Here is a 23,722-nt window from a genome sequence, read left to right as displayed (position 1 = left end):
GCTTGTCTATGTAACGGTGATTTTTTTTGAAAAGGAGGATACCCGAACTTTGCATCTGGGTGATGCATGCAGCCATTTTATTAATTATTCACAGTCTTTACAAGGTAATACATCAGTAAGCCTGAAACCATCATCTTGACAACACATGTCACTACTCCTATCCCCGTGATGAAGGGATGCCGAATGTCTGAACCTAATACCAAACGGACATCGCACCAACACCTAACATCTAATGCCGGATGCCCCATCCAAGCCATAATACAGGACTGGGTTACAAACTGGTCCGGTGCATTTTCAGTGGGCACCACATGCGCACGCTGCAAGGCCTATCACCTCCTTCATCCATCGATCCATCCTCAGGCATCTCTCCCATTGACGCCACCATGACGCCAAATAGCGTCGTCCTCCTGCACGAGTCCATCGCCACCCATCGGACACCGAGTCTCCACTGCGCCACGCCGCCTAGATCCGCCGCCATCGATGTGTAGGATGAAGCACCACTCCACCACCTAACGGCGCCCACCACCAAGCCGTCCACATGTTCGTCCAGCCGATGGATGTCTCCAAAGATGATGCCCCCATGCGGGTGACGATGAAGACATCGCCATCATCCGATCCAGGAGGCCCCTCAACGCCTCTAACGAGGGCTACGACGCCCACGGGCGCCGCCGTCAATGATAACCTCCTCTAGATCTGAGGTTTCCCCCAGAAACAATGGAGCGAGGGACACCTCACCATCGCCTCCAACGAGAAAAACAACACCCACTGGTGTCGCAGATGATGGTAGCATCCTCACCCACTTCAGCAGCTAGGCCGCCATCTCCTCCTTCAATTGATCCGCCATCGGAAAGCCACCGCGAGGTAACACCCACCGACCAGATCCCTTTGGACCGACGATGAAGACAACCAAAGGTAGAGGAGGTCACATCGCTGCGTGACCGGCTCCATGGCCACACACAACACGCCCCGAGGCGCCCGCTCAAGATCCACCGTCACAGCCACGCCTCCAAACCGCGACGGAGGGACGCCTCGCCGCCGCCGCCATCATCCCCCCGCACGGGCTTTGCCCAGCCGGGATCCGGCGGCGGCGGGAGGGGAGGCAGAGAGGGAAGGGAAGGCGGATGGGAGGTGGAGGCTTAGGAGATCGGGATCTGGAGAGGCGGACTCGAGGTGGAGGCGGAGGAGATCGGGATCTGAAGGGAAGGGGAGGCGAAGGAGATCGGGTCTGGAGAGGCGGACTGGAGGTGGAGGCGGAGGAGATCGGGATACTGCAACAATGTTTCCTAAAGTTGACATGTTCGTACTGTAATGTAAAGTTTAGTTGCATGGAAAAATAGCCAAGAACTAGCGGTGTGGTGGATCCCCGCCCTTGCCAACGAGCAGCAGTGAATTTAGAACGTAATCGTAGGGCAGGCTCGAACTAGCGAGGAGGCACCAAGATGGGCGAAAAAGCAGCTGATTTGCTGGGTTGGGCCTTGATCATGAGCAGTAAAGGCCTAATTGATCGGGTTGGAGGGCAGGCTTAAGCCTGTACAGTAGATTTGCCCCTGCCAGCGAGAGGGCTTCGTTTTAAATGTTCCTTCGAGTTTTGTTAGGGTTTGTCTCATGCTCAGAAAAATAAGACGGCGGCAACTCCCTGAAGATGGAATAAGGTTCTCCCCGCCTAAGACTCATCCCGGTGATGCGTTTAGCATCGTCGGAGGGTGTGTGGAGGTGTGTCTCCAACAGATCTGTCCTTAGTGGATTTGCTCGGATCTGGTCGTAGTTCGTAATGTTCATGTATCTTCAGCTTGGATACTTTTGATCTACGCTACTCTTCAACAGCGACGGTTGCTGTTTTGGTGCACTGGTGCTATGGGGCCTTAGCACGACAACTTCCCGACTGTCTACTATAACAAGTTATGCCCGGCTCCGGTGATGGAGGAGCGACGACAGCGGCGCGTCTTCGACTCGCTTCAATGCTTGTAGTCGTCGCTAGGCGGTCTATGAATCTAAATGTAACTTTTATTATTTCTTGTTGTATTTGTCATGATGAAAGATGAATAAATCGAAAGTTTTTTCAAAAAAAAGCTAGCAAGACTGATTTTTCAGTGTATACGCGCACCAAAAATCTTTATTTCTTTTTTACTAACCGGTCTCTCACAACACCAGTCGTGCAAAAAAATTCTTTCTTTTTGGCTTCTCTGACTGGTATGATTTTTTTTTGTGGGGGCTGATTCGTATGATTTTTAAAACACAGGAATGTAAAAACACAAAAATGTAGTGGCATGTTGTCTTCAATACTACTACTCCTCCGCTCCAAAATTATTGTCGTGGTTTTAGTTCACATGATATGGGACGTAGAATTCTTTTCATGAGGTTCTTGTGGATGAAATTTTCTAATGGGCTAAAATTTCTTTAGAAATCCGTCGAATAAAAAAGGCCTTCAAATGGGAGTTGGTATTATTGCCCCTTTTCTGAAAAGAAGGGATAATTCCTGAAACACTAGAAAAAGGCACGAAATGGCCTCCCGAAAAACCGCGAGCCGAGCTGAAGCGGAGACGAGCTCGGAGCTCCCTCCCTCGGGTGCGATTCCCCCCTCGAGACTCACTTCACTAAAAACGGAGTATAAAAAAGAACTCAAAGAGGAGAGAGAGAGAGAGACAGAAGAAGCGTCTCGGTTTTAACTCCCGACAGGCAGCAGCACACACGACGCACCAACCAGCGACAGCAAGCCCAGAGGCCTGCCTCAGCGGCAGCAGCTCACAACTCTCACCCCTCCCTCCCTCTCTCTCTAGCTCCCTCTCTCTCTCTAGTAGTAGGACTAGACGGGGTCCTTGGTCTCCGTGTTGCTGCTGCTTCTGGTCTAGCTTGTCGGGACGGAGGCGCCGCCGCCGCTCGCTGGGGCACGGCAGCTTTCTGGAAGAGCCCGGCCGGCGAGCCAGCCGGTGACCAGGACCCATCCGGCGAAAAGGGACGAAAAAGAAGAACTCGGCGCCGCGCGCGCTCCTCTGTGACTCATGCGCGCGAGCCGCCGAAGCTAGCAAGCTTCCGCGTGTGAGGAGGCGGCCATGGCGCAGTCGCCGGCAAGCTCCGCCGTCGCCGCGCCGGCTCCATGCGAAGGTACCTGCTGCTTCTTTCTTGCTTTTCGCGCATTTCTCCGGCCCCTCCCCGCGCTTCGACGAGGCGGAGGTGGTACAGCTGGAAGAGGAAGGAAGGGTCTCTCCTTTTCTTGGTCGCTGACGCGGCGGTGGGCGCAGGGGAGCGGAAGGCGCCGGCGATCAACGGGGAGCTGTGGCACGCCTGCGCCGGCCCGCTGGTGTCGCTGCCGCCGGTGGGCAGCCTCGTCGTCTACTTCCCCCAAGGCCACAGTGAGCAGGTGAGTAAGTTTCATGGGTGCCATTTGCGCAGTGCTCGGTCTATGCTCCTCATGTTTCTGTTCTTGAATGATAATCTTCCCTCCTTTTTGTGCTTCTAACCAACTAAATCGATTCCCTGCTCTATAACCCCTTTTAGAGTAAGCATTTGATTTTTTTAAATAAGTTTTTGATTTAATCTGCCATGGGAGAATCCTTTGAAGTTCAAGAGGGTTCATAACATGGCCTTCTTAAAAAAAAGAGAGATGCTATCATGGATATGTTGCATTTTCAGTAGTTGTGATTGGAGGGCTACACTTGCTTGCTACTAATTGCTTTCTCAAGCCAGTGGTATTCTTGGGTTATTGGAGGAATTGTTGGGAGCTCTGGGCCTACTTGCTTCCTTTCCTTCTGTTGGCTTTTGGTGCCTTGTAGAGTATAGGAGTACTGTTTTCTTGTTATCAAGTTTGGTGCATGCAACATGCATCCATGTATAGCTTTGTATTGCTTGCATTTATGGTCCTGATTCCTGCTGCACCTTCCACTGATTCTGCACTGAAAAAACAGCCTGCTTTCAGAAAGATTTTCAGCTGAATGCAACGGTGTTCTTGATGGATTCTGTAAAAGATCGATCCCTAATTCTGCAACTGTGCTCCCCTTTTAAAAAGTTCAGCAAAAAAATAAGTTTTTTTAATGTATGTGGGACATTCGGCTGCGTTGCCCATGATGATATGTGGGGGGAACACTTTAGCAGTGTACCTATGGCCTGCAGAGTTCATCTAAAAGGAGTTCACTCATGAGGCTGCACTTTCTGCACTTCAAAATTACTTTTCTCCTAATTTTTTAGGGAAGCCGCAGAAAGTTGGTGTATAAAAAGGGCAGCATGTTTGAATGCTTGTACTTCCTCAATCATTCCATGAGATAATTCATGTTTTACAACGGAAAGTTTTAGCAATGTATGATTGGTAGGATAACAGTGCATACGTGTACAGAAAACGGCTGGATTTGTTTTTGGAAAACGCTTGTCCAAAATACCTGGTACTTGGTTTAGCCACCTTAAGTTTTTTGTTCCCTTTCTATCTATTGCTTCATAATTTAAAAATGCTGCTCTTACTTTTTATATGGAGGAAAGCGCTGTGTTGCATCTTTATTCACTAATAGTAGGCATAGAAAAGGAACTTACTTGGGCTTGGTATGTGTCTGGTTCAGGTTGCAGCTTCTATGCAAAAGGATGTGGAAGCTCACGTACCGAGCTACCCCAATCTTCCCTCAAAGTTGATATGTCTTCTGCACAGCGTCACTTTGCAAGTAATCTAACAGCCCGTCGTCCAAACTGTTTGACACGGCGCGCCCGCGATCATCAATTCTGAAAAGATGTCGTCTCTTGATTTTTCAGGCAGACCCGGATACTGATGAGGTGTACGCACAGATGACTCTTCAGCCAGTGAATACAGTAAGCATCTAAAATCTGCAGGTTTCCCCCAATATTTCTCTGTATGTTTCAATGCCTTGAGCCCTGTCTTGGTCCTGATCTTGGGTTTATATCAGTATGCAAAAGAGGCGTTGCAGCTGTCAGAGCTTGCGCTAAGACAAGCGAGGCCACAGATGGAGTTCTTCTGCAAGACGCTCACCGCGAGCGATACGAGCACACACGGAGGCTTCTCCGTGCCTCGCCGTGCAGCGGAGAAGATATTCCCTTCCCTGGTAAGCAGGCATCAGATTTCCAGGTCTTTTCCGTGACTAAAACTCATGTACCAGTATCATGGTGCCATCTTAATTTCGTTACTCTGTTCTGTAGGATTTCTCGTTGCAGCCTCCGTGCCAAGAGCTGCAGGCCAGGGATATACATGACAATGTGTGGACATTCCGTCATATATTTCGGGGTACAGAAAATGTAGTACAATTGAGTAGAGCTTCCTTCTGCTGCAATAACTGAGTACGATTCGAGTTTAACTAATATTATTGCGCTTGGTAATGACCAGGTCAGCCCAAAAGACATTTACTTACTACTGGTTGGAGCCTCTTTGTGAGTGGCAAGAAGCTATTTGCTGGTGATTCTGTCATATTCGTTAGGTAAATGCCCATGCTTCCGTCCATCTTCTGAAAGCATACATCGGTTCATCCTAGAGTTCCAATTTTAGCAGCAGATTATTTGAAATAGAGAACAGAACTCGAAATGTAAATGCCACATTTCGTTTTATTTGCTACACTCCAGAGATGAAAAGCAGCAACTTCTACTGGGAATCAGGCGCGCTAACCGACAGCCCACGAACATATCGTCTTCGGTACTTTCAAGCGACAGTATGCACATAGGGGTCCTTGCCGCAGCTGCACATGCTTCTGCCAACACCAGCCCGTTTACCATATTTTATAACCCTAGGTGAGCTTCTAAATCTGCGGTTTAGTTTCAATAACCATGCTAATTACCTAAAAGTTTCTACGTAGATTCAGTACCTAACATGACTATGTTTTGAACTGTGGACTTTCAGGGCCAGTCCTACTGAATTTGTTATCCCATTTGCCAAATACCAGAAGGCAATGTACAGTAATCAGATCTCTTTAGGGATGCGCTTCCGCATGATGTGCGAGACGGAGGAACTAGGAACAAGACGGTATGTCAAATTACCCATACAAACTCTTACCTCTGAAGCTCCAAGTAGTGCTGACATATTTAATACTTTTCAGCTACATGGGTACGATAACTGGAATAAGTGATCTAGATCCAGTGAGATGGAAAAACTCCCAGTGGCGCAGCTTACAGGTTGGATTTCAAACACCATCCTAATTGCAGCTCTTGCACTGTGTTATTCTTTCTCCATTTGTCTTTCTGATTCACTGATTTGATTTTCTCTGATAGGTTGGGTGGGACGAGTCGGCTGCAGGAGAAAGAAGGAACAGAGTTTCAATCTGGGAGATTGAACCGCTTGCTGCTCCTTTTTTCATTTGTCCCCAGCCATTCTTTGGTGTGAAGCGCCCTAGGCAATTAGGTAAGTCTGGTATAAGTATGACAAAGACAGTGAATTCTTGCAGTAAAAAAAAAAGACGTGAATTTCTTCAAATCACTATGTTAACTGCATGTATGGGGGGTAAAGATCTTAACTGCAAAGATACGTAAAGACTACTTGGTGGAATGGTGATTGACTGCTTCTGGTACTTTTTATCTTCTTTTATGGAAGAGAATATACTATGTTTCTTAGTCTTCCAGCACATAAAGTGCATCAAAAGAAGCATATGAATATAGATTCTACCGTAGTTTACGTGCCATACAGATAACTTGTCTGCATATCTTAACATACCAACAGATAATCAAGTAGGTTGTCTTGCAAACAGTAGATTGAGCTGAAATGTGTCAGTAAATGGATGCCACTGTTCTTAAAATTGGAGAATGCTAACCATATTACCATATCATGTCTGATGATTTGCATGCTTCGTGCTCTTCTAAATTTGAATTAACAGATGACGAGTCGTTGGAGATGGAAAGTCTTATGAAGAGAGCAATGCCTTGGCTTGGTGAGGAGATATGCATAAAGGACCCTCAAACCCAGAGTGCTACAATGCCTGGCCTGAGTTTGGTTCAGTGGATGAATATGAACCGGCAGCAGAGCTCCTCATTAGCTAGCACAGCCATGCAGTCCGAGTACCTCCGATCAGCGAGTAACCCTGCGATGCAAAATATTGGCGCTGCCGATCTTGCAAGGCAGTTATATATGCAGAACCATCTACTACAGCAGAATAGCATGCAGTTTAATCCTCCCAAACTCCATCAGCAAATGAAACCTATTAATGATTTGTCAAATGCAGCACTTCCATTGAATCAACTAGGTGCCATCAGAAATCACCAAGATCAGAAGCAAGATCAGCAGAGGCAACAGCAGTCCGGTATCCAAGCAATTCCCCTAAGCCAGGCCCAGGCTCAAACTAATATTGTCCAGGCACAGGTAATTCTCCAGAATCAGATGCAGCAACAACAGCAACAAAAACAACCACCACCATCACCAACTCAAAACCAGCATGGGGCCAGTGGCCAGCACCTGCTTCAGTCTCATCAACTGCAGGACCAAAATTTGCAAATGCAGCAGCAACAGCTTTTACTTCACCAACAGTTACAGCAGCAGCAGCAGCTAAATAAGTTGCCTGGGCAGCTAGCTAATCTGGCAAGTCAGCAAACACAATTGTCTGATCAGGAACTCCACTTGCAGCTGTTACAGAAACTACAGCAGCAGTCACTGATGTCACAGTCCGCAGTTACACTCTCACGATTACCAATAATCCAAGAGCAGCAAAATTTTCTTGTAGACATGCAACAGCAGTTGTCGAATTCGCATTCGCTTGCCCAGCAACAAGTGATGCCCCAACAGGACTGCAGAACTTCTTCATCGCAGACAACACAACTGCCACCGCCCATTCAGCAAGAGCAGCAACAGCAGAAGCCTTCACAGAAACAGGTTGCACCTACATATGTGTCAGAAGCTGCCTTTGCACAGATCTCTTCTACCAGTGTGATCCCCAAAACTGGTAACAGTATGATAGTTCCGGGTGCTGCACAATCTGCTGTTACAGAAGAAATACCTTCTTGTTCGACATCCCCTTCCACAGCTAATGGCAACCATCTTGTGCAGCCAACCATTGGCAGGAATGATCATTGCAAAATCAGCACAGAGAAGGTGCCACACTCTATTGCTCAGATGTCAATTCTGACCCCCATTGAAGCTGTATCAGTCACTCCAGTAACGACCAAGGAATTGCCAAAGTTAAACAATGGTGTTAAGTCAAGTGCGATCACCTCGAAATTACCAAATGTTGTGTCCGGCCTTCAAAATTTTATGAACAATGCACTGCCAACAGACAACCTGGAAACAGCTTCGTCAGCGACTTCATTATGGCCTTCACAAACAGATGGACTTCTGCATCAAGGTTTCGCCACTTCTAACTTCAACCAGCACCAGATGTTCAAAGATGAACTTCCTGATGTAGAAATTCAAGGTGTGGATCCAAGTAACAGTGCCCTCTTTGGGATGAACAATGATGGCCCGTTAGGGTTTCCTATGGAAACAGAAGGCTTGTTGGAAAATGCACTTGATTCTGTGAAGTATCAGAATCATTTCTCAACTGATGATGAGAACAACTACCAGATGCAAAAGGATGCCCGTCAAGAGATATCAACCTCCATGGTTTCACAGTCATTTGGTCAATCAGATATGGCTTTTAATTCCATCGATTCTGCAATTAATGATGGTGCCTTAATGAACAGAAGTTCTTGGCCTCCTGCTGCTCCACCACAGAGGATGCGTACATTCACCAAGGTTTTCCTTTTTCTATTATGTGCTTATCCTATTGAAAGTACGATTTTTAAGGCAGTATATGTTGTGTGGTGCCTATATTACCAAATAGTAAAATTAAGCCCCTCCACTGAGATATTTAAGAACATGACTATCTCAAAACTAAGTTATGATCCAGCAACTAGTTATAAAATAATGTCAATGCAATTGCCTGTAAAAAAGTTTTAAAAAAGGAATACACCAACAACAATTATAGTTTAGCAAAGTTACAGTTTTTTACCAAGATAAATTTTACATTCTGTATGTAATAATGTTCGAAATGGTGGTTGATGGTTCAGATAAGAACTGATTGCATGAGATATATGTTGTAAGATGACACTTCTATGTGTAGTGGATGAGGTGGTCACACATAGGCACATAAGAGCTCTAAAAGCTTGTTAAAGGGTCAGTTGGAAATCGGGGCCCTCGTATGCCCATGCTCATTATGGAGCCATATTCTCTTGAGAGTATGCTTTCTTTGTTGTATGCTTCCCCCTTTTGTATCTTAGCTTAAACTGTGTCTTGTAGGTGTACAAGCGTGGAGCTGTAGGCCGGTCCATTGACATCGGTAGGTTCTCTGGATATGGAGAACTGAATCAAGCTTTGGCCCGCATGTTTGGTATAGAGGGGCAACTTGAAGACCGACAGAGAATAGGTTGGAAGCTAGTCTACACAGATCATGAGGATGACGTCCTACTTCTCGGCGATGACCCATGGGAGTAAGTCCATCTGCCTTTCTGCCTGTGTTTAAGTGAATTTCTAAACTTCCCAGTCTGAACCAAATATAGTTTGTCAAAAGGACACATGTAGAAATGTCTAGAAATGTGAAATAGGATCAATCCAGGACACTGACATAACTGAAACATAAATACGGGAAGAAAAAACTGGAATAGACTGTGTTTGGTGCCACTATCCTCTTTTCATACATCTAAGTTTGTGTTGATGCATATAGGATGTGCACATGAATGTTCACGGTGAGAGATTCTATCCATCGCTTGCCCTAATTTTTTTCATGTGGATGATGCAGGGAGTTTGTGAATTGCGTCAAGTGCATTAGGATCCTGTCCCCTCAAGAAGTGCAGAAGATGAGTCTGGATGGTGATTTAGGGAGCAATGTTCTGCCCAACCAGGCTTGCAGCAGCTCAGATGGAGGGAATACTTGGAAGCCTCGTTACGAGCAGAACTCCGGGAACCCTTCCATCGGCCCCTATGACCAATTCGAATGACATGACTTAGAGGCGCATTCACATAGTTGTCATGTTAACATCTTGGTTAGTTGTATTCACTATTTGTCTTCACCATTATGGATTCATGTGTACTACAGCCATCATCAAAGCTGCAAAAGAAATGCAGTGAAGAATGTAGTTTAGATGTGTCAGCTTATAGCTGTAAGGGAAAATGCTCCTCAGATTAGGTTTTCTTTTGGATATATATGTAGCTTTATCAGTTGAAACGAGTAGTAGGGATGAGAACTGAAAACTTTCCCAGAGTTGTTAGAGACCTGAGACACTTAGGCAAATCTGAAGATAGTATGTTCTTGGGAAGAACATTTGTACTGGACTATTGTTGGGTTGTGTGTAGCCCTTGTTAAGGTCACCATCCCCAAATAGAAACTGCTAGGTTTACTAAAAAAGATGGAACTGCGATATGAAATTTGGTTCAATCTACTGTTTGGTCTTATCAAACACCCATATGAAATTTGGTTCTAAATCCGACAAATGGACCTGTCAGCCGTTCATGGCATACTGGAAATGTGATGAGTTTTGTTGATTATTGCCAGGACTACCTCTAACACATGTTTTTTGAAAGTACGACTTTCTCTACCCCTTATTTTGGCTGAATTTTGTGACAGAACTTATTAACTGTTCATTGATCAAGAGGGATGAAGAGTGTGACTGATAGGTATATACCATAGGCAAAATTTTACATGACAGCACATCGCATGAACAGGCAAAAGGGCTAGTACAACATACGCAAAACAAATTCAAGTTTAATTTGTTTCACATGCAAGTGTCTCAAGCAGCATTGAGGGATCCAAAAAGCACAGAAAAAACGTAGAGTTGAACACCTCGAGCCTTGGTCACAAAATATGAAAACTATTTTTTTGCTAGGTTGATGGCAATCCGATGAATATCTTATTTACAATTCACATTAGAGCTGGTTGAACAAAGCACATACAATAAATTGGCGAATTAATCCTTCTGGAAGAATGATTGGCAAGCTTCAATCATGTGTCTCAGATTCAAGCTGTTCCAGTTCCTCCCTGAAATCTTGTGTCATTGTAATATAGTCCTTCAGATGCACTTTCTTCCATTCCTACAGATACCACATAGTATACAGGTCAGTGCTTGAATGGATACTACGGAAACATGTCCCAGAAAACCGAAGAGAGCAAGACATTGCCAAACAGCATATACCGCCACCGGTGAGCAGCACATAATGGCATACTCAGAACTTCATTAAATCAAGCACGTGCTTTTCTTAGAGCTAGTAAATTAGTGATGTTATTCTTCGTATCAGAATTCGTATCAGCTGAGCAAATGGAGACTGTTTAACAAATACTCCCTCCGTCCCATAATATAAGAACGTTTTTGACACTACACTAGTGTCAAAAACGTTCTTATATTATGGGACAGAGGGAGTAGTAGCATTATACGTGTAATTTAATAAACATAGTATGTTGCAACAGCTTTGCTTCTCATAGCATCACCAGATTGGTGCATGCGCTGAGTTCCATAGTGGCGGTGTTTGTTTGCCTTTCATTCACAATACAAAAAATGCTCAAGATTAGCATGAAGGGAAACACTCACATCAAAATCCCATTCCCCATAGAGGTCAGGATCATCCACATTCCCCCATATATATGCATAGGCGATCATATCCGCCGAATCCTGCAAACCCAAAGTACTCAATCCTGTTTGAACAGTCTAGCGAAGAATTGCTCTCTAAGATGCCAAAGAAAGGTGGTCTTTCATGTTAGAACAAAACCACTTGATAACAGTACTATCTGCGTGCCTCCAAACAATCATGAAAAAGGCTGTCAGGATAACTGATTTCAACTGAACATTCCACTGAATTTTGTGGTTCGGCATGAATCCGGCTACCATCGACTGGAGCAGAGACCTAGGCCGGCGAATGGACTTACGGCCAGCGAGATGCCAACAGTTTCCCTGACATACTCCTCATCCTCAAAGATGTCCAGCACATCGAGCTCCCTGTCAGTGATCCCCTGCCAAACCTGCAGCACAGACACAGGAACAGATTGTCACTCGTTCTGCACTTCAACCGTTCCATACTGACAGTACTCGCCATTTCTCACATCTTAACTTGCACTCGTCAGACTAAGAAAATTAACACCAAGCATACGCGATGTGTGTGTGTGGGATTGCGCGCACCTTCCCGGGGACTTTGCTGCCGTCGACGGGCAGGATCGCCGGGTAGACGCGGCCCCTGATGCTGAGCCTCTGGCTGCGAAAAAGGCAACGTGAGAAGAGCGACAGGGGGCGCAGAGGGAGAGGGAGAACACAGGACGAACACCGGGTGGAGTGGAGCGGAGGGCGCACGCGCGCACGTACTGGTTGGGGAGGAGCGCGGGGGAGGACGGCGGGACGCGGCCGAGGAGGACGCGCACGACCTCCTCCGCCATCAGGGTGCCGTAGACGAACACGCTGTGGGCGGCCGCGGCGGCGGGAGCCGGCGGAGGAGGCGACGCCATGCGGGGAGAGAGTAGCCGCCGGTGACAGCTGCGAAGAGGGGAGGGCGAAACAGAGGCCGAACGCTGCACGAAGATGCGTATCTGGTACTGTATCAGCATTCGTATGACAGGTGGGTCCAAATGACGTGGCCGGGCGAGCAGTTGGAGCGTGCTCACTACTGATGGGTCCCCTTGAGGGTGGCTCAGTCTAGACATTATTTTTTGGAAATGATAAATTCCGAACGTTCGGATTTTAAGCATGGCAGTTTGAATGTTTTTTATGACAACTTTAGTTCACACGAGGTTGGCAAACGTAATAATTTTGTAAAAAAATAATTAGAACAAAGTCGTCATGTCTTAACAACTAAAGTTGCCACCTTGCATCAACTAAAGTTGCCATGAAAAAACGTTCGGATGACATGCCTAAAATCCGAACGTTCGGGATTTATCAAGGTCCTTGTTTTTTAAAGGGTGACATTGTGTTTTATTTAAGGTTGCTGACCATGGATGTACAATCTCCGAATCGTGGGGATCTGTTTGAGTAAAACATCAACGAGGGACTCCCTCTTTGTTCTTTGATTCAAAGGATTTCTAAAACACGGAGATGTTGCAAAAACAAAGTGATCAAATGTTTCAATGGTGTGAGGTCAGTGAAAGAGGCATAGAACAAAAGGAGGCACCGTAACTTTTCAACAACATTGAAGTGGCATCGGCATCATGAGCATTGAGCCTATCGAGGAGTAAGCATCAACCACTGCAAAAAGAAAAGGATAAAATATCAAGCAAAGTCATCATCGTGGCTTCACATCACATCACATCATGCGTTTTCAATAATCTCCTTGAAAGAATTCAGAATTTACAGCCTATTCGATTTATAGCCTATGGAGCCTTGGCGATAGTATCTTGAACCACAACTAAGCTGCAGAGCTGCCTCGGGTGATAACTAAGGCCGAAATTGCTTGCCTTGGTTGGCTAGTATGCAGAAGAAAACATTGGAGTGCCCTCATTGGCTGGAAAAGACAAATCTAGACGACTATATTCATGCCACTTATCCTAGGATGACAAGACATGTCCCTGGTTACTAATGAACTAGTACTCTCTAAATGCGTTATGAAACTGAAGGAACTTGGTTTTTTTTTTATGGTTTCTGATGAATATATTTTTACTATGATTTCAATTTACCATATATTTATAAAAGTTGCGAAAGTACACCTGAGATGGAGGCCAGCTTGTTACTTGACTGATATGAACGCTCTGTATAATTTCAATCTAGTTATTTTATTTTTATTTAGGACAGTAAAATTGAGCCATTTTCCAGCCCTCCCATGTCCCGTATGCGTTTCTGACCATCTGTTTTCCTGATCTGGCCATCCAGGCCGTTAGATTTTTTTCTTTAGCAACTCCAGGCCGTTAGATTTGCTGTGCTGAACCGCATCTGCTAACTTGGGCCAAAAATTCTGGAGGGGCGCTTTTCCCGGGTACAATGGGCCTCTGTCCCTAGCCCATGTAGCTAGCAGGACTGGGGAACTGCTCGGTCGATCGTTAAAAAAAACAAAGAAAAAAAACAGGAGCGCCGCTTGGTCGCCTCGTCCATCGAGAGGACGACGGGATCGTTTGGCGAGGCGAGATGGCGAGTCGCAGGCGGAGAGGCTGGGCGGGCGAGGCGGGCGGCCGCCGGCAAAAGGGGGATCCAGATCCAGGAGGCGAGCCGGGCGAGGCCAGGTTGCTGCAGGTGGAGAGCGGAGGCAAGTCGAGCCAGATGACGCGGGCGATACGGCCCCTGCTTCTAACGCAGCGTATCCGATCTCCAATGGATAGCGACCGTTAATTATGTTCCAAAATTACTTATTTGTTGATCCGATCTTCCAGCATGCTCCAGGTTAAATTGATCTATGCAGATCTCTCTAAGTCAAATTGGTCTAGGCAGATGATTACCACCGCCAGGGTACCAATTCCAATTGTGACGGTGCTTGATCTTGGGAATGGCTGCCATGTAGAGAAAATGGGGAAATTAGCACAACATCGTTGGCTCCAAGCCAGACGCAGCTCACAATATTCTATTCTAGCTGATGCCTAATGCAAACGCAGTCTCTCAACTCTCGGATGAACCGCTGGGGAAGGTGCATGTGATGTGAGTGGTAATCCCCTATAATTCAGTCTGATATGCCAGCTCTTGGTTCATAGATGTTCATATCATAACTATTAGACTCAGTGATGGTGAGTTCACATACTGTTGACAGCTTGGGATGCAATATTGTAGTCGGTATTCAGAAAGCCAACTGCTATGACTGTCTTCATTTTCTGGTTTTTGAATTTGGATGTACCAACTGCTCTTTATGTCTTGTGTATCACAACAATGGCTAGCTTACACGATTGATTACCTGCTGACTTGTGCATACAAGTTTTTCACTTTACAGGTTTTCTTATTGAGAATACTTTTTTTTCAGGTTACTAATAAGTTCCTTTGAATGTACACACAGGAAAACCTCTTATACTCTCGCGTGTTTGGAGATGGAAGTCTCGGGCCCTGGCGACGCGCCCCCGCCCCCGGCGGGCGCTGCGGCCGGCGTTCCCCCCCCCCCCTCCCCCTCCCCCGCCCGGCTTCCCCGCCTCCTGCGTCGCCTGCCTCCTCGCCGCTCCCGTCCTCCCTCGAGGTGTTGCCGCGGATCCGTTGGGCGGACCTCGCCGAGGAGGACGACCCCCCCTGGCCGACTGCCCTGGCCCCTCCCGCCCCCCCGCCCCCCCGGTTCGTGCGTCGCCGACCAGCGTGGCCGCTGGCTCAGCCTCCCGTTGCGGAGGTTCTGCCTCCGGCTCGCGGCGGCGCGCCCAGAACCGGCTAATGAGCTCTGCTCGTCCGCCTCGGGGCCAAGGCGCAGCCTTGCGGGGCTCGGGAGGCCGCCGACGCCGCTCCTAGGGAGTGGCGGGCCGGTCTGACTTGGGTTCGGCTCGGTCCTCATGGCGGGCGTCCACGGCGTCCCCTCCTCGGCTGGCGCCGGCGACTCCCTCGGCTCTTCCCGCCTCCCCGCCCGCCGGCGTGATAGTGCCCCGCTGCTCCCCGTTCCGACCCTTCATCGCCGCGTTTGGCTCCTTTGCGCGTCAGTTCCGTCCTCTCTCCCTCCCTCGTCGCCCTTGGCCGGCGGCCTCGCCCCCCCTTGCCCCGGCGACGGTGGCGGCGGCGGCTCCTCCCTGCAAAGGGGAAACCCTTCCGCGCGGTGCCCCGCTCCCTGTCCTGGGCCGTGCCCCTTTGGGCTGCGAGGAGGTGGCCCGCTCGCGCCGGGTAGCTGGCCTGGCCCTTCGGGCTCATAGGCCTCTTCCCGGGCCGCGGCGGCTGGGCCTTCGATCCTTGGGCCGGCTCCGTGCCCTAAGCCCACTGAGCCCCCTCGATCGATCTGGCTACCCTACGGCCTGCCGCGCCCCTCGTCCCCCCACCCCGCCGCCACGGTCTCCCCCTCTCCCGAAGAGATCTCCAGTTCCTCACCATCCCCCGCCCCGCTACACCCGCCTCCTCGTCCTCCCTCGCCGGCGACCACCGGCCCGGATTCCTCCCTGTCCGCCTCCCTCTCCTGTCCGCTGGCTCCGCCCATGACGCGGGAGTGGGACGACGGCTAGGATCGCCGCAAGCGGCGCTACGACGACCGCCGCGACCCCCCTCGTCCCTCCCCGGACGCCGCCCGTCGCGAGGATGAGCTGCGGCGCGAGCTCCGGGACCGGGAGAGCCGCCGCTCGCAGGGCTTCGACGACCGCCGCGACCACCGCCGCTCCCCAAGCTGCTTCGATGGGCGTGCTCGGTCCCGCTCCCCTCCGTCGGCGGCGGGCGACTGGCGCTCCTCGCGGCGGCGCTCTCCTTCCCCGCCCCGACGTCGGGAGCGCAGCCCATCCCCTCCTCGGCCGACCCGTCCTCTCTCCCCGCGTGCGCCTCCCCAACCCGCTGCTGCCCCGGCCAGGAAGTACATCCCGCCGCACACCGCAAACTCCTCTGGTCCCCCTGCCGCCGGTGGTGCTGGGGGTGGCCAGGCTCGCGGTCGCCCGGGTGCGGCCAAAAAGAAGAAGCGGCGCGGGCAGGCTCGGGCAAACCAACAGGCAGCCCCTGTGCCGGCCTCCGGCCGCTCGGCTGTGTCTGGCCCTGTCTCTGGCCGCCCCAGTCCGCCGTGCTTCAACTGCGGCATTGCGGGTCATTCCCAGGTCAACTGTGTCAACCCCCCATGCTGCTACATTTGCAAGGATCCCTCCCACCCCGCGCTGTTGTGCCCGGACAAGCCTATCGACGAGGAGTTGATGATGTACAGCCATGGGATCGAGGGGCTAGGGTTCTTCCACATCGAGCTCCCGGACGTCCCCCCTCCCCCTCCCTCCAGGCGCTCGTTACGGTGATTGATGGTGTCGCCTCCCCCGAGATGATTGAGGCTGAGCTCAACCACCTCTATCGTCGCTAATGGGACTGGTAGGCCACCCTCACCACCAATGGCGCTTTCTCGGTGGTCTTCCCCGACGCTCTCAGCCACGGCTACGCCACGCGCAGTGATCAAATCACTCTCGCCCTCAACAAGTTGGTCGTCGACATCTCCGAGCCGATCCTCGACCCCAAGGCCGTCGCGGTCATTGACACTGCTTGGATCCTGGTCGTCGGGCTTCCTGACATTGCCCGGTCCGAGCGGGTGATCCGCAATATGTCTCGGATCCTTGGCAAGGTGGTGGTGGTCGACGAGCTATCCCTCCGTAAGGAGGAGGAGGTGCGCGTCAAAGTCAAGTGCCTCGACTTCTCTAAGCTGCGCGCCACCATCCGAGTCTTCTTCAACGACCAGGGCTTTGATCTTCGCATCGCTCCCGAGCCGCCCAACCATGTGGGTCGGCCCCGCTTCTTCGACGACGCCCCCCCCCCCCCCCCCGGCGCTCCTCCTGGGTCCCAGGATGACTACCGCGGTCGTCATCACCCTCGGTCGCACCACTCCGATGATGAGGAGGGATCTGAGGACAGCCCTTCCCGCTCCCCTTCGCCACCTCGCCCGGTCCCGTCCTCGAGCCGTGGGGGGCGGCAAGCTGGGCTCGCTGCGCCTCCTCCTTCTCCGGTTGCAGCCGCCTCCGAGGGGAGTGATGCCTCCGACATCAGCCTCATCGTCGCCCCGGCCTCCTCTCCCCGCTCCCCCGACGCGCTCCCTGCCGTGACGATCCTGGACGTGCAGCCGACCGCCTCCGTCCTGGCCTCCCCTACGGCTGGGACCCCCGTCACGACGCGCGCCTCCCCGTCCACCTTCTCGCCGACGCTCCAGGGTGCCGCGCCACTCGTCCCCAGCTCGCCTCCCCCGCGATGGTCCCCGAGGACCCCCACCCCCCGGCAGCCGCTCCCTCCCCGTCGCCGCTGCCGGCAGTAACTGGGGGTCCTCCCGCCCCTGATCCCGCGTCGCCAGCTCCTGCTTCATCCCCCCGGCGCCTCGACTGCTCCCAGCCGCTTCTCCTCCTCGCGGGTACGGCGGACCCCGACGGGGAGGGCGAGACTCGGGTGACCACCCCCGTGGCTTCCCAGCCCCCTCCCCCACGGTGCGCGGCCTACTCCCGCCGTGGTCGGTCCTCCTCCACCCTGGGGACGGCCTCGCGACGGAGTGTCAGGCTTGAGGCCGCCCGGCCGGACGGTAGCCCTGCTCTGCCCATCCCCGAGCGGGCGGAGCTTCGGGCCGCTGCCCGGAACCTGGAGCCGGGTACGCCAGCCGCCCCCCTTCAGCTTCTACTTGCTCATTCTCTGCGCTCGAAGCGGTTCCTCTAGGTCACCTTGCGAAGGTTGCGTCAGACTCCGCGATTGTTTTCAGGGGGGAATCCGCTCCCCCCTTAGTGCAGATTGCGGCCATCCAGGCTCGCGAGATCCTTGATGGGAAGTTGGCGGAGGCCCGCCAGACCCTCCCCGCTCCCTCCATCCCCTCGGGCCCTCCTCCGGTGGCTACCCCGTCACAACCCCGTAGGGCGGCTGGTCGCCCACCAGTGGTGGAGGCTGAGCCTCGGGGCCGCACCCGCTCTCGCACTGCCGCTCTCCGCGCCCAAAGCGCCTCCCGCGTCCTGGGGTCAAGCAGCCCCCCAATGGTTTTCTAATGCGTGCCTTATTCTGGAACATCCGCCGGTTCGGCCATGACGGCCGACGCCGCCAACTCATCGAGTACGTGCGCGATGAGCATATTGACATAGTGGCGATCCAGGAAACCATGCACTCCGACTTCTCATTGCCAGAGCTTGACTGGCTGAGCACCCACCTCTTTGCGTGGCACTGGCTCCCTTCTAGTGGGAACGCCGGCCATTTGGGTGGCATCCTTCTAGGTGTGAAGGATGCCACCTTCGAGGTGGGGAGTATGGACCGGGGCCAGTTCTTTGTTAGTATGGAGCTCTATGAACGAGCCCTGAACTTCAAATGGGAGGTTATCATCGTCTATGGCCCGGCTGACCACTGTAGATCCGCGTCCTTCCTCGAGGAGCTTAACCGGAAGGTCTCTGCGGCCTCCCTTCCGGTGGTTGTCGGAGGTGATTTTAACCTCCTCCGATTCACGGAAGACAAGAGCAATGACCATGTCAACTATGCACGTATGCAGATGTTTAATGACTGCATTGCCGATCTTGGTCTTCGCGAAATAGATAGGATCGGTGCCAGGTTCACCTGGACCAATCGGCAAGCCTCCTCGACCCAGTCCGTCCTGGACCGGGTCCTAGTCTCCCCGGAATGGGACCTCCGCTGCCCTCTGGCCTCTCTTCGGGCTATCACTCGGATTGGCCCCGACCATGTCCCTCTTCTCTTGTCCTCCTCCGACGAGCGTCCTCCGATCCCTCCCCGATTTTGGTTTGAGACATTCTGGTTGTCCCAAACTGGATTCGTGGAGGCTGTTGGGGCTCGCTGGGTGGAGACCAGGACTCTTCCTCACCTCCGCCCCCCTCTGCTATTGACTCTTGGCACCTCTGTGCCAAACGCGGCCGACAGTTCATGAAGGGATGGGGTGCCAACCTGGGTCGTGACCTCCGCGAGCGAAAAAAGGCCTTGCTGACCGCCATTCAGGCACTTGACCTCCGTGCTGACACGGTCGGCCTATCCCCTGATGAGTGGCTCTCTCGGTATGACCTGGAAGACCAACTCTCCATCATCTACACAGACGAGGAAGCTTACTGGCGTTTGCGGGGTTCCCATAAATGGGTCCTGAAGGGCGACGCGAACACGGCCTACTTTCAGGCCATAGCAAACGGCCTCCGTAGACGCAACACCATCCCCCTCCTCTGGGACGGTCCGTCCCTTCTGCATTCGCCGAGCGACATTAGGACCCATGTCGACGGGTTCTACCGATCCCTTTTCTCCGCCTCTCCCAGGAGCGGCCTTTCTCTGGCCCTCGATTGCTGGTCCGGCCGCCAGCTTGTCTCCGCTGCGGAGAATGCCGCTCTCACGGCCCCATTCTCGGAGGATGAGGTCTGGGCGGCCATTAGAGGCATGAATCCCTCCTCGGCCCCGGGTCCGGACGGCCTTCCGTGAAATTCTTCCAGACCTTCTGGAATGTGATTAAGCCGGAAATCATGGCCATCTTTCACGAGTTCTACGTTGGGACCATCGACCTCGGGCGCCTCAACTATGGGATCATCTCGCTCATTCCCAAAGTGCCGGGGGCCTCCGACATTTGCCAGTTCCGCCCGATCACGGTGATCAATGTGGTCTTCCGGATTCTGGCAAAGGGGTACGCCAATAGGGTAACCCTGCTAGCAGACCTCATTACCCACCCCAACCAGTCCGCCTTCGTGAAAGGGCGGTATATCCTGGATGGGGTATTAGTTCTCCATGAAGTCCTCCATGAGGTGCGGTCTAAACACCTCAAGGCGGTCTTCCTGAAAATTGACTTTCACAAGGCCTACGACACTGTTAGTTGGTCCTTCCTTCAGGAAGTTTTGCTCCGGAAGGGCTTCGACGATCGTTGGATCACCCAGGTGATGCAGATGGTGTCCTGCGGGCGCACTGCCGTGAACATCAATGGGGAGATTGGTCCTTACTTCCCCACCCTCTGTGGGGTTAGACAAGGCGATCCTTTCTCTCCGTTCCTGTTCAACATGGTGGTGGACGCGCTTGCCGCCATCCTAGATAAGGCCAAAACCGCTGGCCATATTCGTGGGATTACCCCTCATCTCGGACACGGACATTGCTAACCTCAAGTTCCTTCTTCTCTGCTTCCAACAAATGTCTGGCCTCAAGATCAACTTCGACAAGAGTGATGTGATGGTTATGGGCTACTCTCCGGCTGAAGCCCTTGACATCGCCAACCGCCTCGGCTCCTTTCCCACGACTTACTTGGGAACCCCCCATCAGTGACTCTCGGCTCACTGTCGCGGACTTGCGCCCCACGGTCGCCAAGTTACAAACGCGCATGGAGCCTTGGCAAGGCCGATGGCTGTCAAAGACGGCTCGGACGATCCTCATTAATTCCTCCCTCACTAGCCTCCTCCTGTTTCTTATGAGCTTCTACAGCCTCCATGAGACCCTTCACCATGAGATCACCAAAATTCAATCTCGTTTCTTCTGGGCGGGTGACAACAATAAGCAGAAATACCACATGGTTAGCTGGCCGGACATCTGCAAGCCCCGTGAACAGGGAGGCCTTGGTATCATGTGCTCTAAACGCATGAACATCACCCTCCTCACCCGCTGGCTCTGGCGCATTTCGCAAGGACACGGTGGTCTCTGGCTTGACATTATCCGGAACAAGTACCTGCGTGGTCAGCCCCTCGCCTTCTGTCAGAGATCCGGTGGCTCCCAGTTTTGGCAATCGGTTGTCCAACTGCTTCCCGTCCTTCGCATCGGAACCTCCATCGCGGTTGGATCGGGTACAGCGACGCTGTTCTGGTTCGACCGGTGGGCGGGAGACTCCCCCTTTGCGGCCCGTTCCCCGACCTCTTCTCCATTGTTGTCGCCCCCTTAATCTCCGTTGAGAGGGCCCTTATTGACTTAGGGCGCGTCGCCTTCCGGAGGCCATTTGGGCCCCCGGAAGCCGCCGCGTGGCTTGACCTACTTGATTGCGTCGCTCTCCACGAGCCGGCGGTGGATGCGGGCCCGGACGAGGTTCGGTGGCGTCTTGAGCCTTCGGGCCAATTCTCCACCAAGTCCCTCTACTCGGCCATTGCCCCCTCCTCCGCTCCTGCCCCCCTCCCCGCGGTTTGGTCCATCCGCTTGCCATTGAAAATTCGGATATTCATGTGGCAATGGATCCGCGGTAGGATTCCGTCTGGGGTGGAGGTCCGCAAACGCAATGGCCCTGGGTCCGGCATCTGCCCCCTGTGTGGTACCCTCGAAGATTCGAATCACATCTTCTTCTCCTGTGTCTCAGCTCAATTCATGTGGAGCTGCTTTAGGGAGGCAGTGGGAGGCGATTGGTGTCACACCAACTTCCCCGACCTCTTCGCCGAACTCCAGAACTCCCCTTCCCCCTCTCGCCACATTAGGTGGCTCGAGATCGGGGTTCTAGCTTGGACTCTTTGGACGATTCGCAATAAGCTTGTGATCCAGCGTATTCCTCTTCGACGGGCTACTGACGCTCTCTTCAAACTGTCTGGTTACTTGCAGCTTTGGCGGCCGCTTAGCCGCCCTCAGGACCGCGACGCCATCACCGCCTTCATCGCCGACCTTCGCTCAATGGCCGTCCGTCTGTCGCCGCCGCCCCCTCCGCCACCCCCGGAGCCGGATTAGACGCCTTGCCTCGGCCGCGTCCTTTTTATTTATTTTGGGCTTGTTGAGCTGTGCCCTCAGCAAAACCTTTGTACTTCTCGTTTTGTGACTTAGGTGTGTGTGTTCTGAACTAGTCCGTGTATGTGTGCTCTTGGCGGTTTGCTTTATATATAAAGCGGGGCGAAAGCCTTTTTCGGTAATGTACACACAGGCTACATAGACTTGTGCACTATCCAAACTGAAGCGCACACATCTTTATATGCATTTGGAAAGCTGGTGTTTTTCAAACGTTCGAAGAGTTTACTTCTCTTTGTCAAAACATCATTGATATTCGAGCAATCGGATATTGAAAAGGGAAGTATTTGTTGGCATCTTATTTTAAGTTTACATCTTGCAGTTTACTTGACACTATCTATGAAGCTTATACAACTTGATAAATGCAGTGTGTTGATTAACAAAACCATCTGACCAGTAAATACATTTTTTTAACATGTGTGTACCATCTGCATACTTCATGGTACAAGAGGAACTATGGGAGATGGCGTGCACAACCAGCACACGTGTATCTGCTACTACGTAACAGCCGTGAGTCAATTAACACTGAATCTTGGCAGGTTCCCTTTACATCGATTTTACCATTGTACGCTCTTGCAGTCCATTTTCTATTTTCGAATGTAGATTTGAAACCAATTGAATGGGTCCAAAAAGGATTTTATATGCCTTATAAATCAATTAGTTCACTCTCAAAATCTACATGTTGGTCTAACTTTCTTGCATATTCTTTGAATAAATCTAGAAATGTCATATTTTGCTGAATTTGCTGATCGGTTCATTCTTTATCTCGTGGATCTTTCTGGCATGTGCTAGCTATGGAATGAAAGATCACTGACTCTTGATCATGTATGCCTATGTATTAAACTTTGCAAGTTGTGAGCAATTCTATGCACGAAAGTGTTATCTTGAAACATTTTTTGGCTAGAAGCACAACCAAATTCTCAGGACTTAATAAGTTGAATAGTTGATCATGTATGCATCATGCTCACGTATAGTATGCTTTGTTGTAAATTACTGCCATTCTATCGTCAAAATAGATGTGCGCGGCACAGAGTGCCATCAGTGATCTGGTTTATTCATATAAGAGCTAAGCTACGACGTGATGCCATATCGTGCGACACCCGCTGTGCATTCTATGCCGGCCCTACTTATGTCAAAACCGCGTGTGCACAACCGCCAGAGGCAACTAGACGGCTGAAACCCATCTCACCTCGAATCTTCCTTCCAAACTAGAAATAGTGCACGCTAACATTTTAGAGAACTTACAACAGTTCAAACTGACAAAGTGCAAGTTGAAAGTTTAGCAAGTTTATGTTAAATCCATAGGATCGGGTAGGCTAGATCAATCGGTGATTTACCTTCTCCTTGTGGCTCGAGGAGCCACCGGTGTCAGCCATGGTGACGGTGGCCGGTGATGGCAGAGAGTAGTGGGCGAAGTGGTGGCGGTGCTTCCCATCAACACTGCACTAACCCTAAATCGGTAGGGGATTAGGTGGGGTGTACGGCGTTGCGACAAACCTCGTATTGCGAGCCGCCAACCCCACCTCTTTATATATAGTGCAGGTGACAGGGGCCCGTCAACCATAGTGGGTTGAGCGCCCCCGACCAGGGCGCGGATCTAAGGGCCCGGTGGGCCGTTGGGCCCACACGGTGG

The 23,722-nt window shown here is 51.3% G+C and overlaps 3 protein-coding genes and 1 long non-coding RNA gene across 8 annotated transcripts; 2 read left to right on the top strand and 2 right to left on the bottom strand.

Annotated features, from left to right (window-relative positions):
- The first annotated feature begins 2,633 nt into the window (after positions 1–2,633).
- Positions 2,634–10,320, top strand: LOC109740422 (auxin response factor 5). Of its 2 annotated transcripts, none has more exons than XM_020299482.4 (14): positions 2,634–3,102; positions 3,240–3,358; positions 4,545–4,643; positions 4,732–4,788; positions 4,884–5,039; positions 5,134–5,218; positions 5,318–5,408; positions 5,551–5,715; positions 5,825–5,947; positions 6,021–6,096; positions 6,193–6,322; positions 6,792–8,638; positions 9,182–9,372; positions 9,681–10,320. In XM_020299482.4, the coding sequence occupies exons 1-14, from the start codon at positions 3,051–3,053 to the stop codon at positions 9,877–9,879; spliced, it is 3,390 nt and encodes a 1,129-aa protein (XP_020155071.1). In that variant the 5' UTR covers positions 2,634–3,050; the 3' UTR covers positions 9,880–10,320. The 2 variants fall into 2 exon arrangements, with proteins under 2 accessions (XP_020155071.1, XP_020155072.1); XM_020299483.4 differs by having other exon boundaries at positions 2,638–3,102; positions 4,732–4,809.
- LOC141025545 (uncharacterized) lies at positions 3,498–4,707 on the bottom strand. The gene is made up of 2 exons (XR_012187256.1): positions 4,519–4,707; positions 3,498–3,890 (listed from the first exon to the last, which is right to left on the bottom strand). It is a non-coding gene; the product is annotated as an uncharacterized lncRNA (long non-coding RNA).
- A 411-nt stretch (positions 10,321–10,731) lies between the features above and the next one.
- Positions 10,732–12,471, bottom strand: LOC109740423 (AIG2-like protein D). Of its 4 annotated transcripts, none has more exons than XM_040392016.3 (5): positions 12,189–12,466; positions 12,049–12,117; positions 11,777–11,891; positions 11,464–11,544; positions 10,732–10,969 (listed from the first exon to the last, which is right to left on the bottom strand). In XM_040392016.3, the coding sequence occupies exons 1-4, from the start codon at positions 12,366–12,368 to the stop codon at positions 11,495–11,497; spliced, it is 414 nt and encodes a 137-aa protein (XP_040247950.2). In that variant the 5' UTR covers positions 12,369–12,466; the 3' UTR covers positions 10,732–10,969; positions 11,464–11,494. The 4 variants fall into 4 exon arrangements, with proteins under 4 accessions (XP_040247950.2, XP_020155074.1, XP_020155073.1 ...); XM_020299485.4 differs by having other exon boundaries at positions 11,799–11,891; positions 12,049–12,121; positions 12,229–12,456; XM_020299484.4 differs by having other exon boundaries at positions 11,799–11,891; positions 12,189–12,455.
- Positions 12,472–19,302: 6,831 nt separating this feature from the next.
- LOC109740411 (uncharacterized) lies at positions 19,303–19,839 on the top strand. Its single transcript, XM_020299467.1, has one exon. The coding sequence runs from the start codon at positions 19,303–19,305 to the stop codon at positions 19,837–19,839; it is 537 nt and encodes a 178-aa protein (XP_020155056.1).
- The last annotated feature ends 3,883 nt before the right edge of the window (positions 19,840–23,722 follow it).

The sequence above is a fragment of the Aegilops tauschii genome, chromosome 6, assembly GCF_002575655.3.
Source record: "Aegilops tauschii subsp. strangulata cultivar AL8/78 chromosome 6, Aet v6.0, whole genome shotgun sequence".
In the NCBI taxonomy this organism is placed as follows: domain Eukaryota; kingdom Viridiplantae; phylum Streptophyta; class Magnoliopsida; order Poales; family Poaceae; genus Aegilops; species Aegilops tauschii.
This window is presented reverse-complemented; position numbering and strand designations above follow the sequence as displayed.

Excerpts from the sequence above, each read along its gene's own strand:
- LOC109740422 (XM_020299482.4), top strand. The coding sequence starts at position 3,051 with ATGGCGCAGTCGCCGGCAAGCTCCGCCGTCGCCGCGCCGGCTCCATGC. Across the intron at positions 6,097-6,192 it reads CCCAGTGGCGCAGCTTACAG|GTTGGGTGGGACGAGTCGGC; the intron begins GTTGGATTTCAA and ends TTTCTCTGATAG. Across the intron at positions 6,323-6,791 it reads GAAGCGCCCTAGGCAATTAG|ATGACGAGTCGTTGGAGATG; the intron begins GTAAGTCTGGTA and ends TTGAATTAACAG.
- LOC109740423 (XM_020299484.4), bottom strand. The coding sequence starts at position 12,368 with ATGGCGTCGCCTCCTCCGCCGGCTCCCGCCGCCGCGGCCGCCCACAGC. Across the intron at positions 12,118-12,188 it reads TCCGCTCCACTCCACCCGGT|AGGCTCAGCATCAGGGGCCG; the intron begins GTTCGTCCTGTG and ends TTTCGCAGCCAG. Across the intron at positions 11,892-12,048 it reads GCAGCAAAGTCCCCGGGAAG|GTTTGGCAGGGGATCACTGA; the intron begins GTGCGCGCAATC and ends TCTGTGCTGCAG.
- LOC109740411 (XM_020299467.1), top strand. The coding sequence starts at position 19,303 with ATGAAGGGATGGGGTGCCAACCTGGGTCGTGACCTCCGCGAGCGAAAA.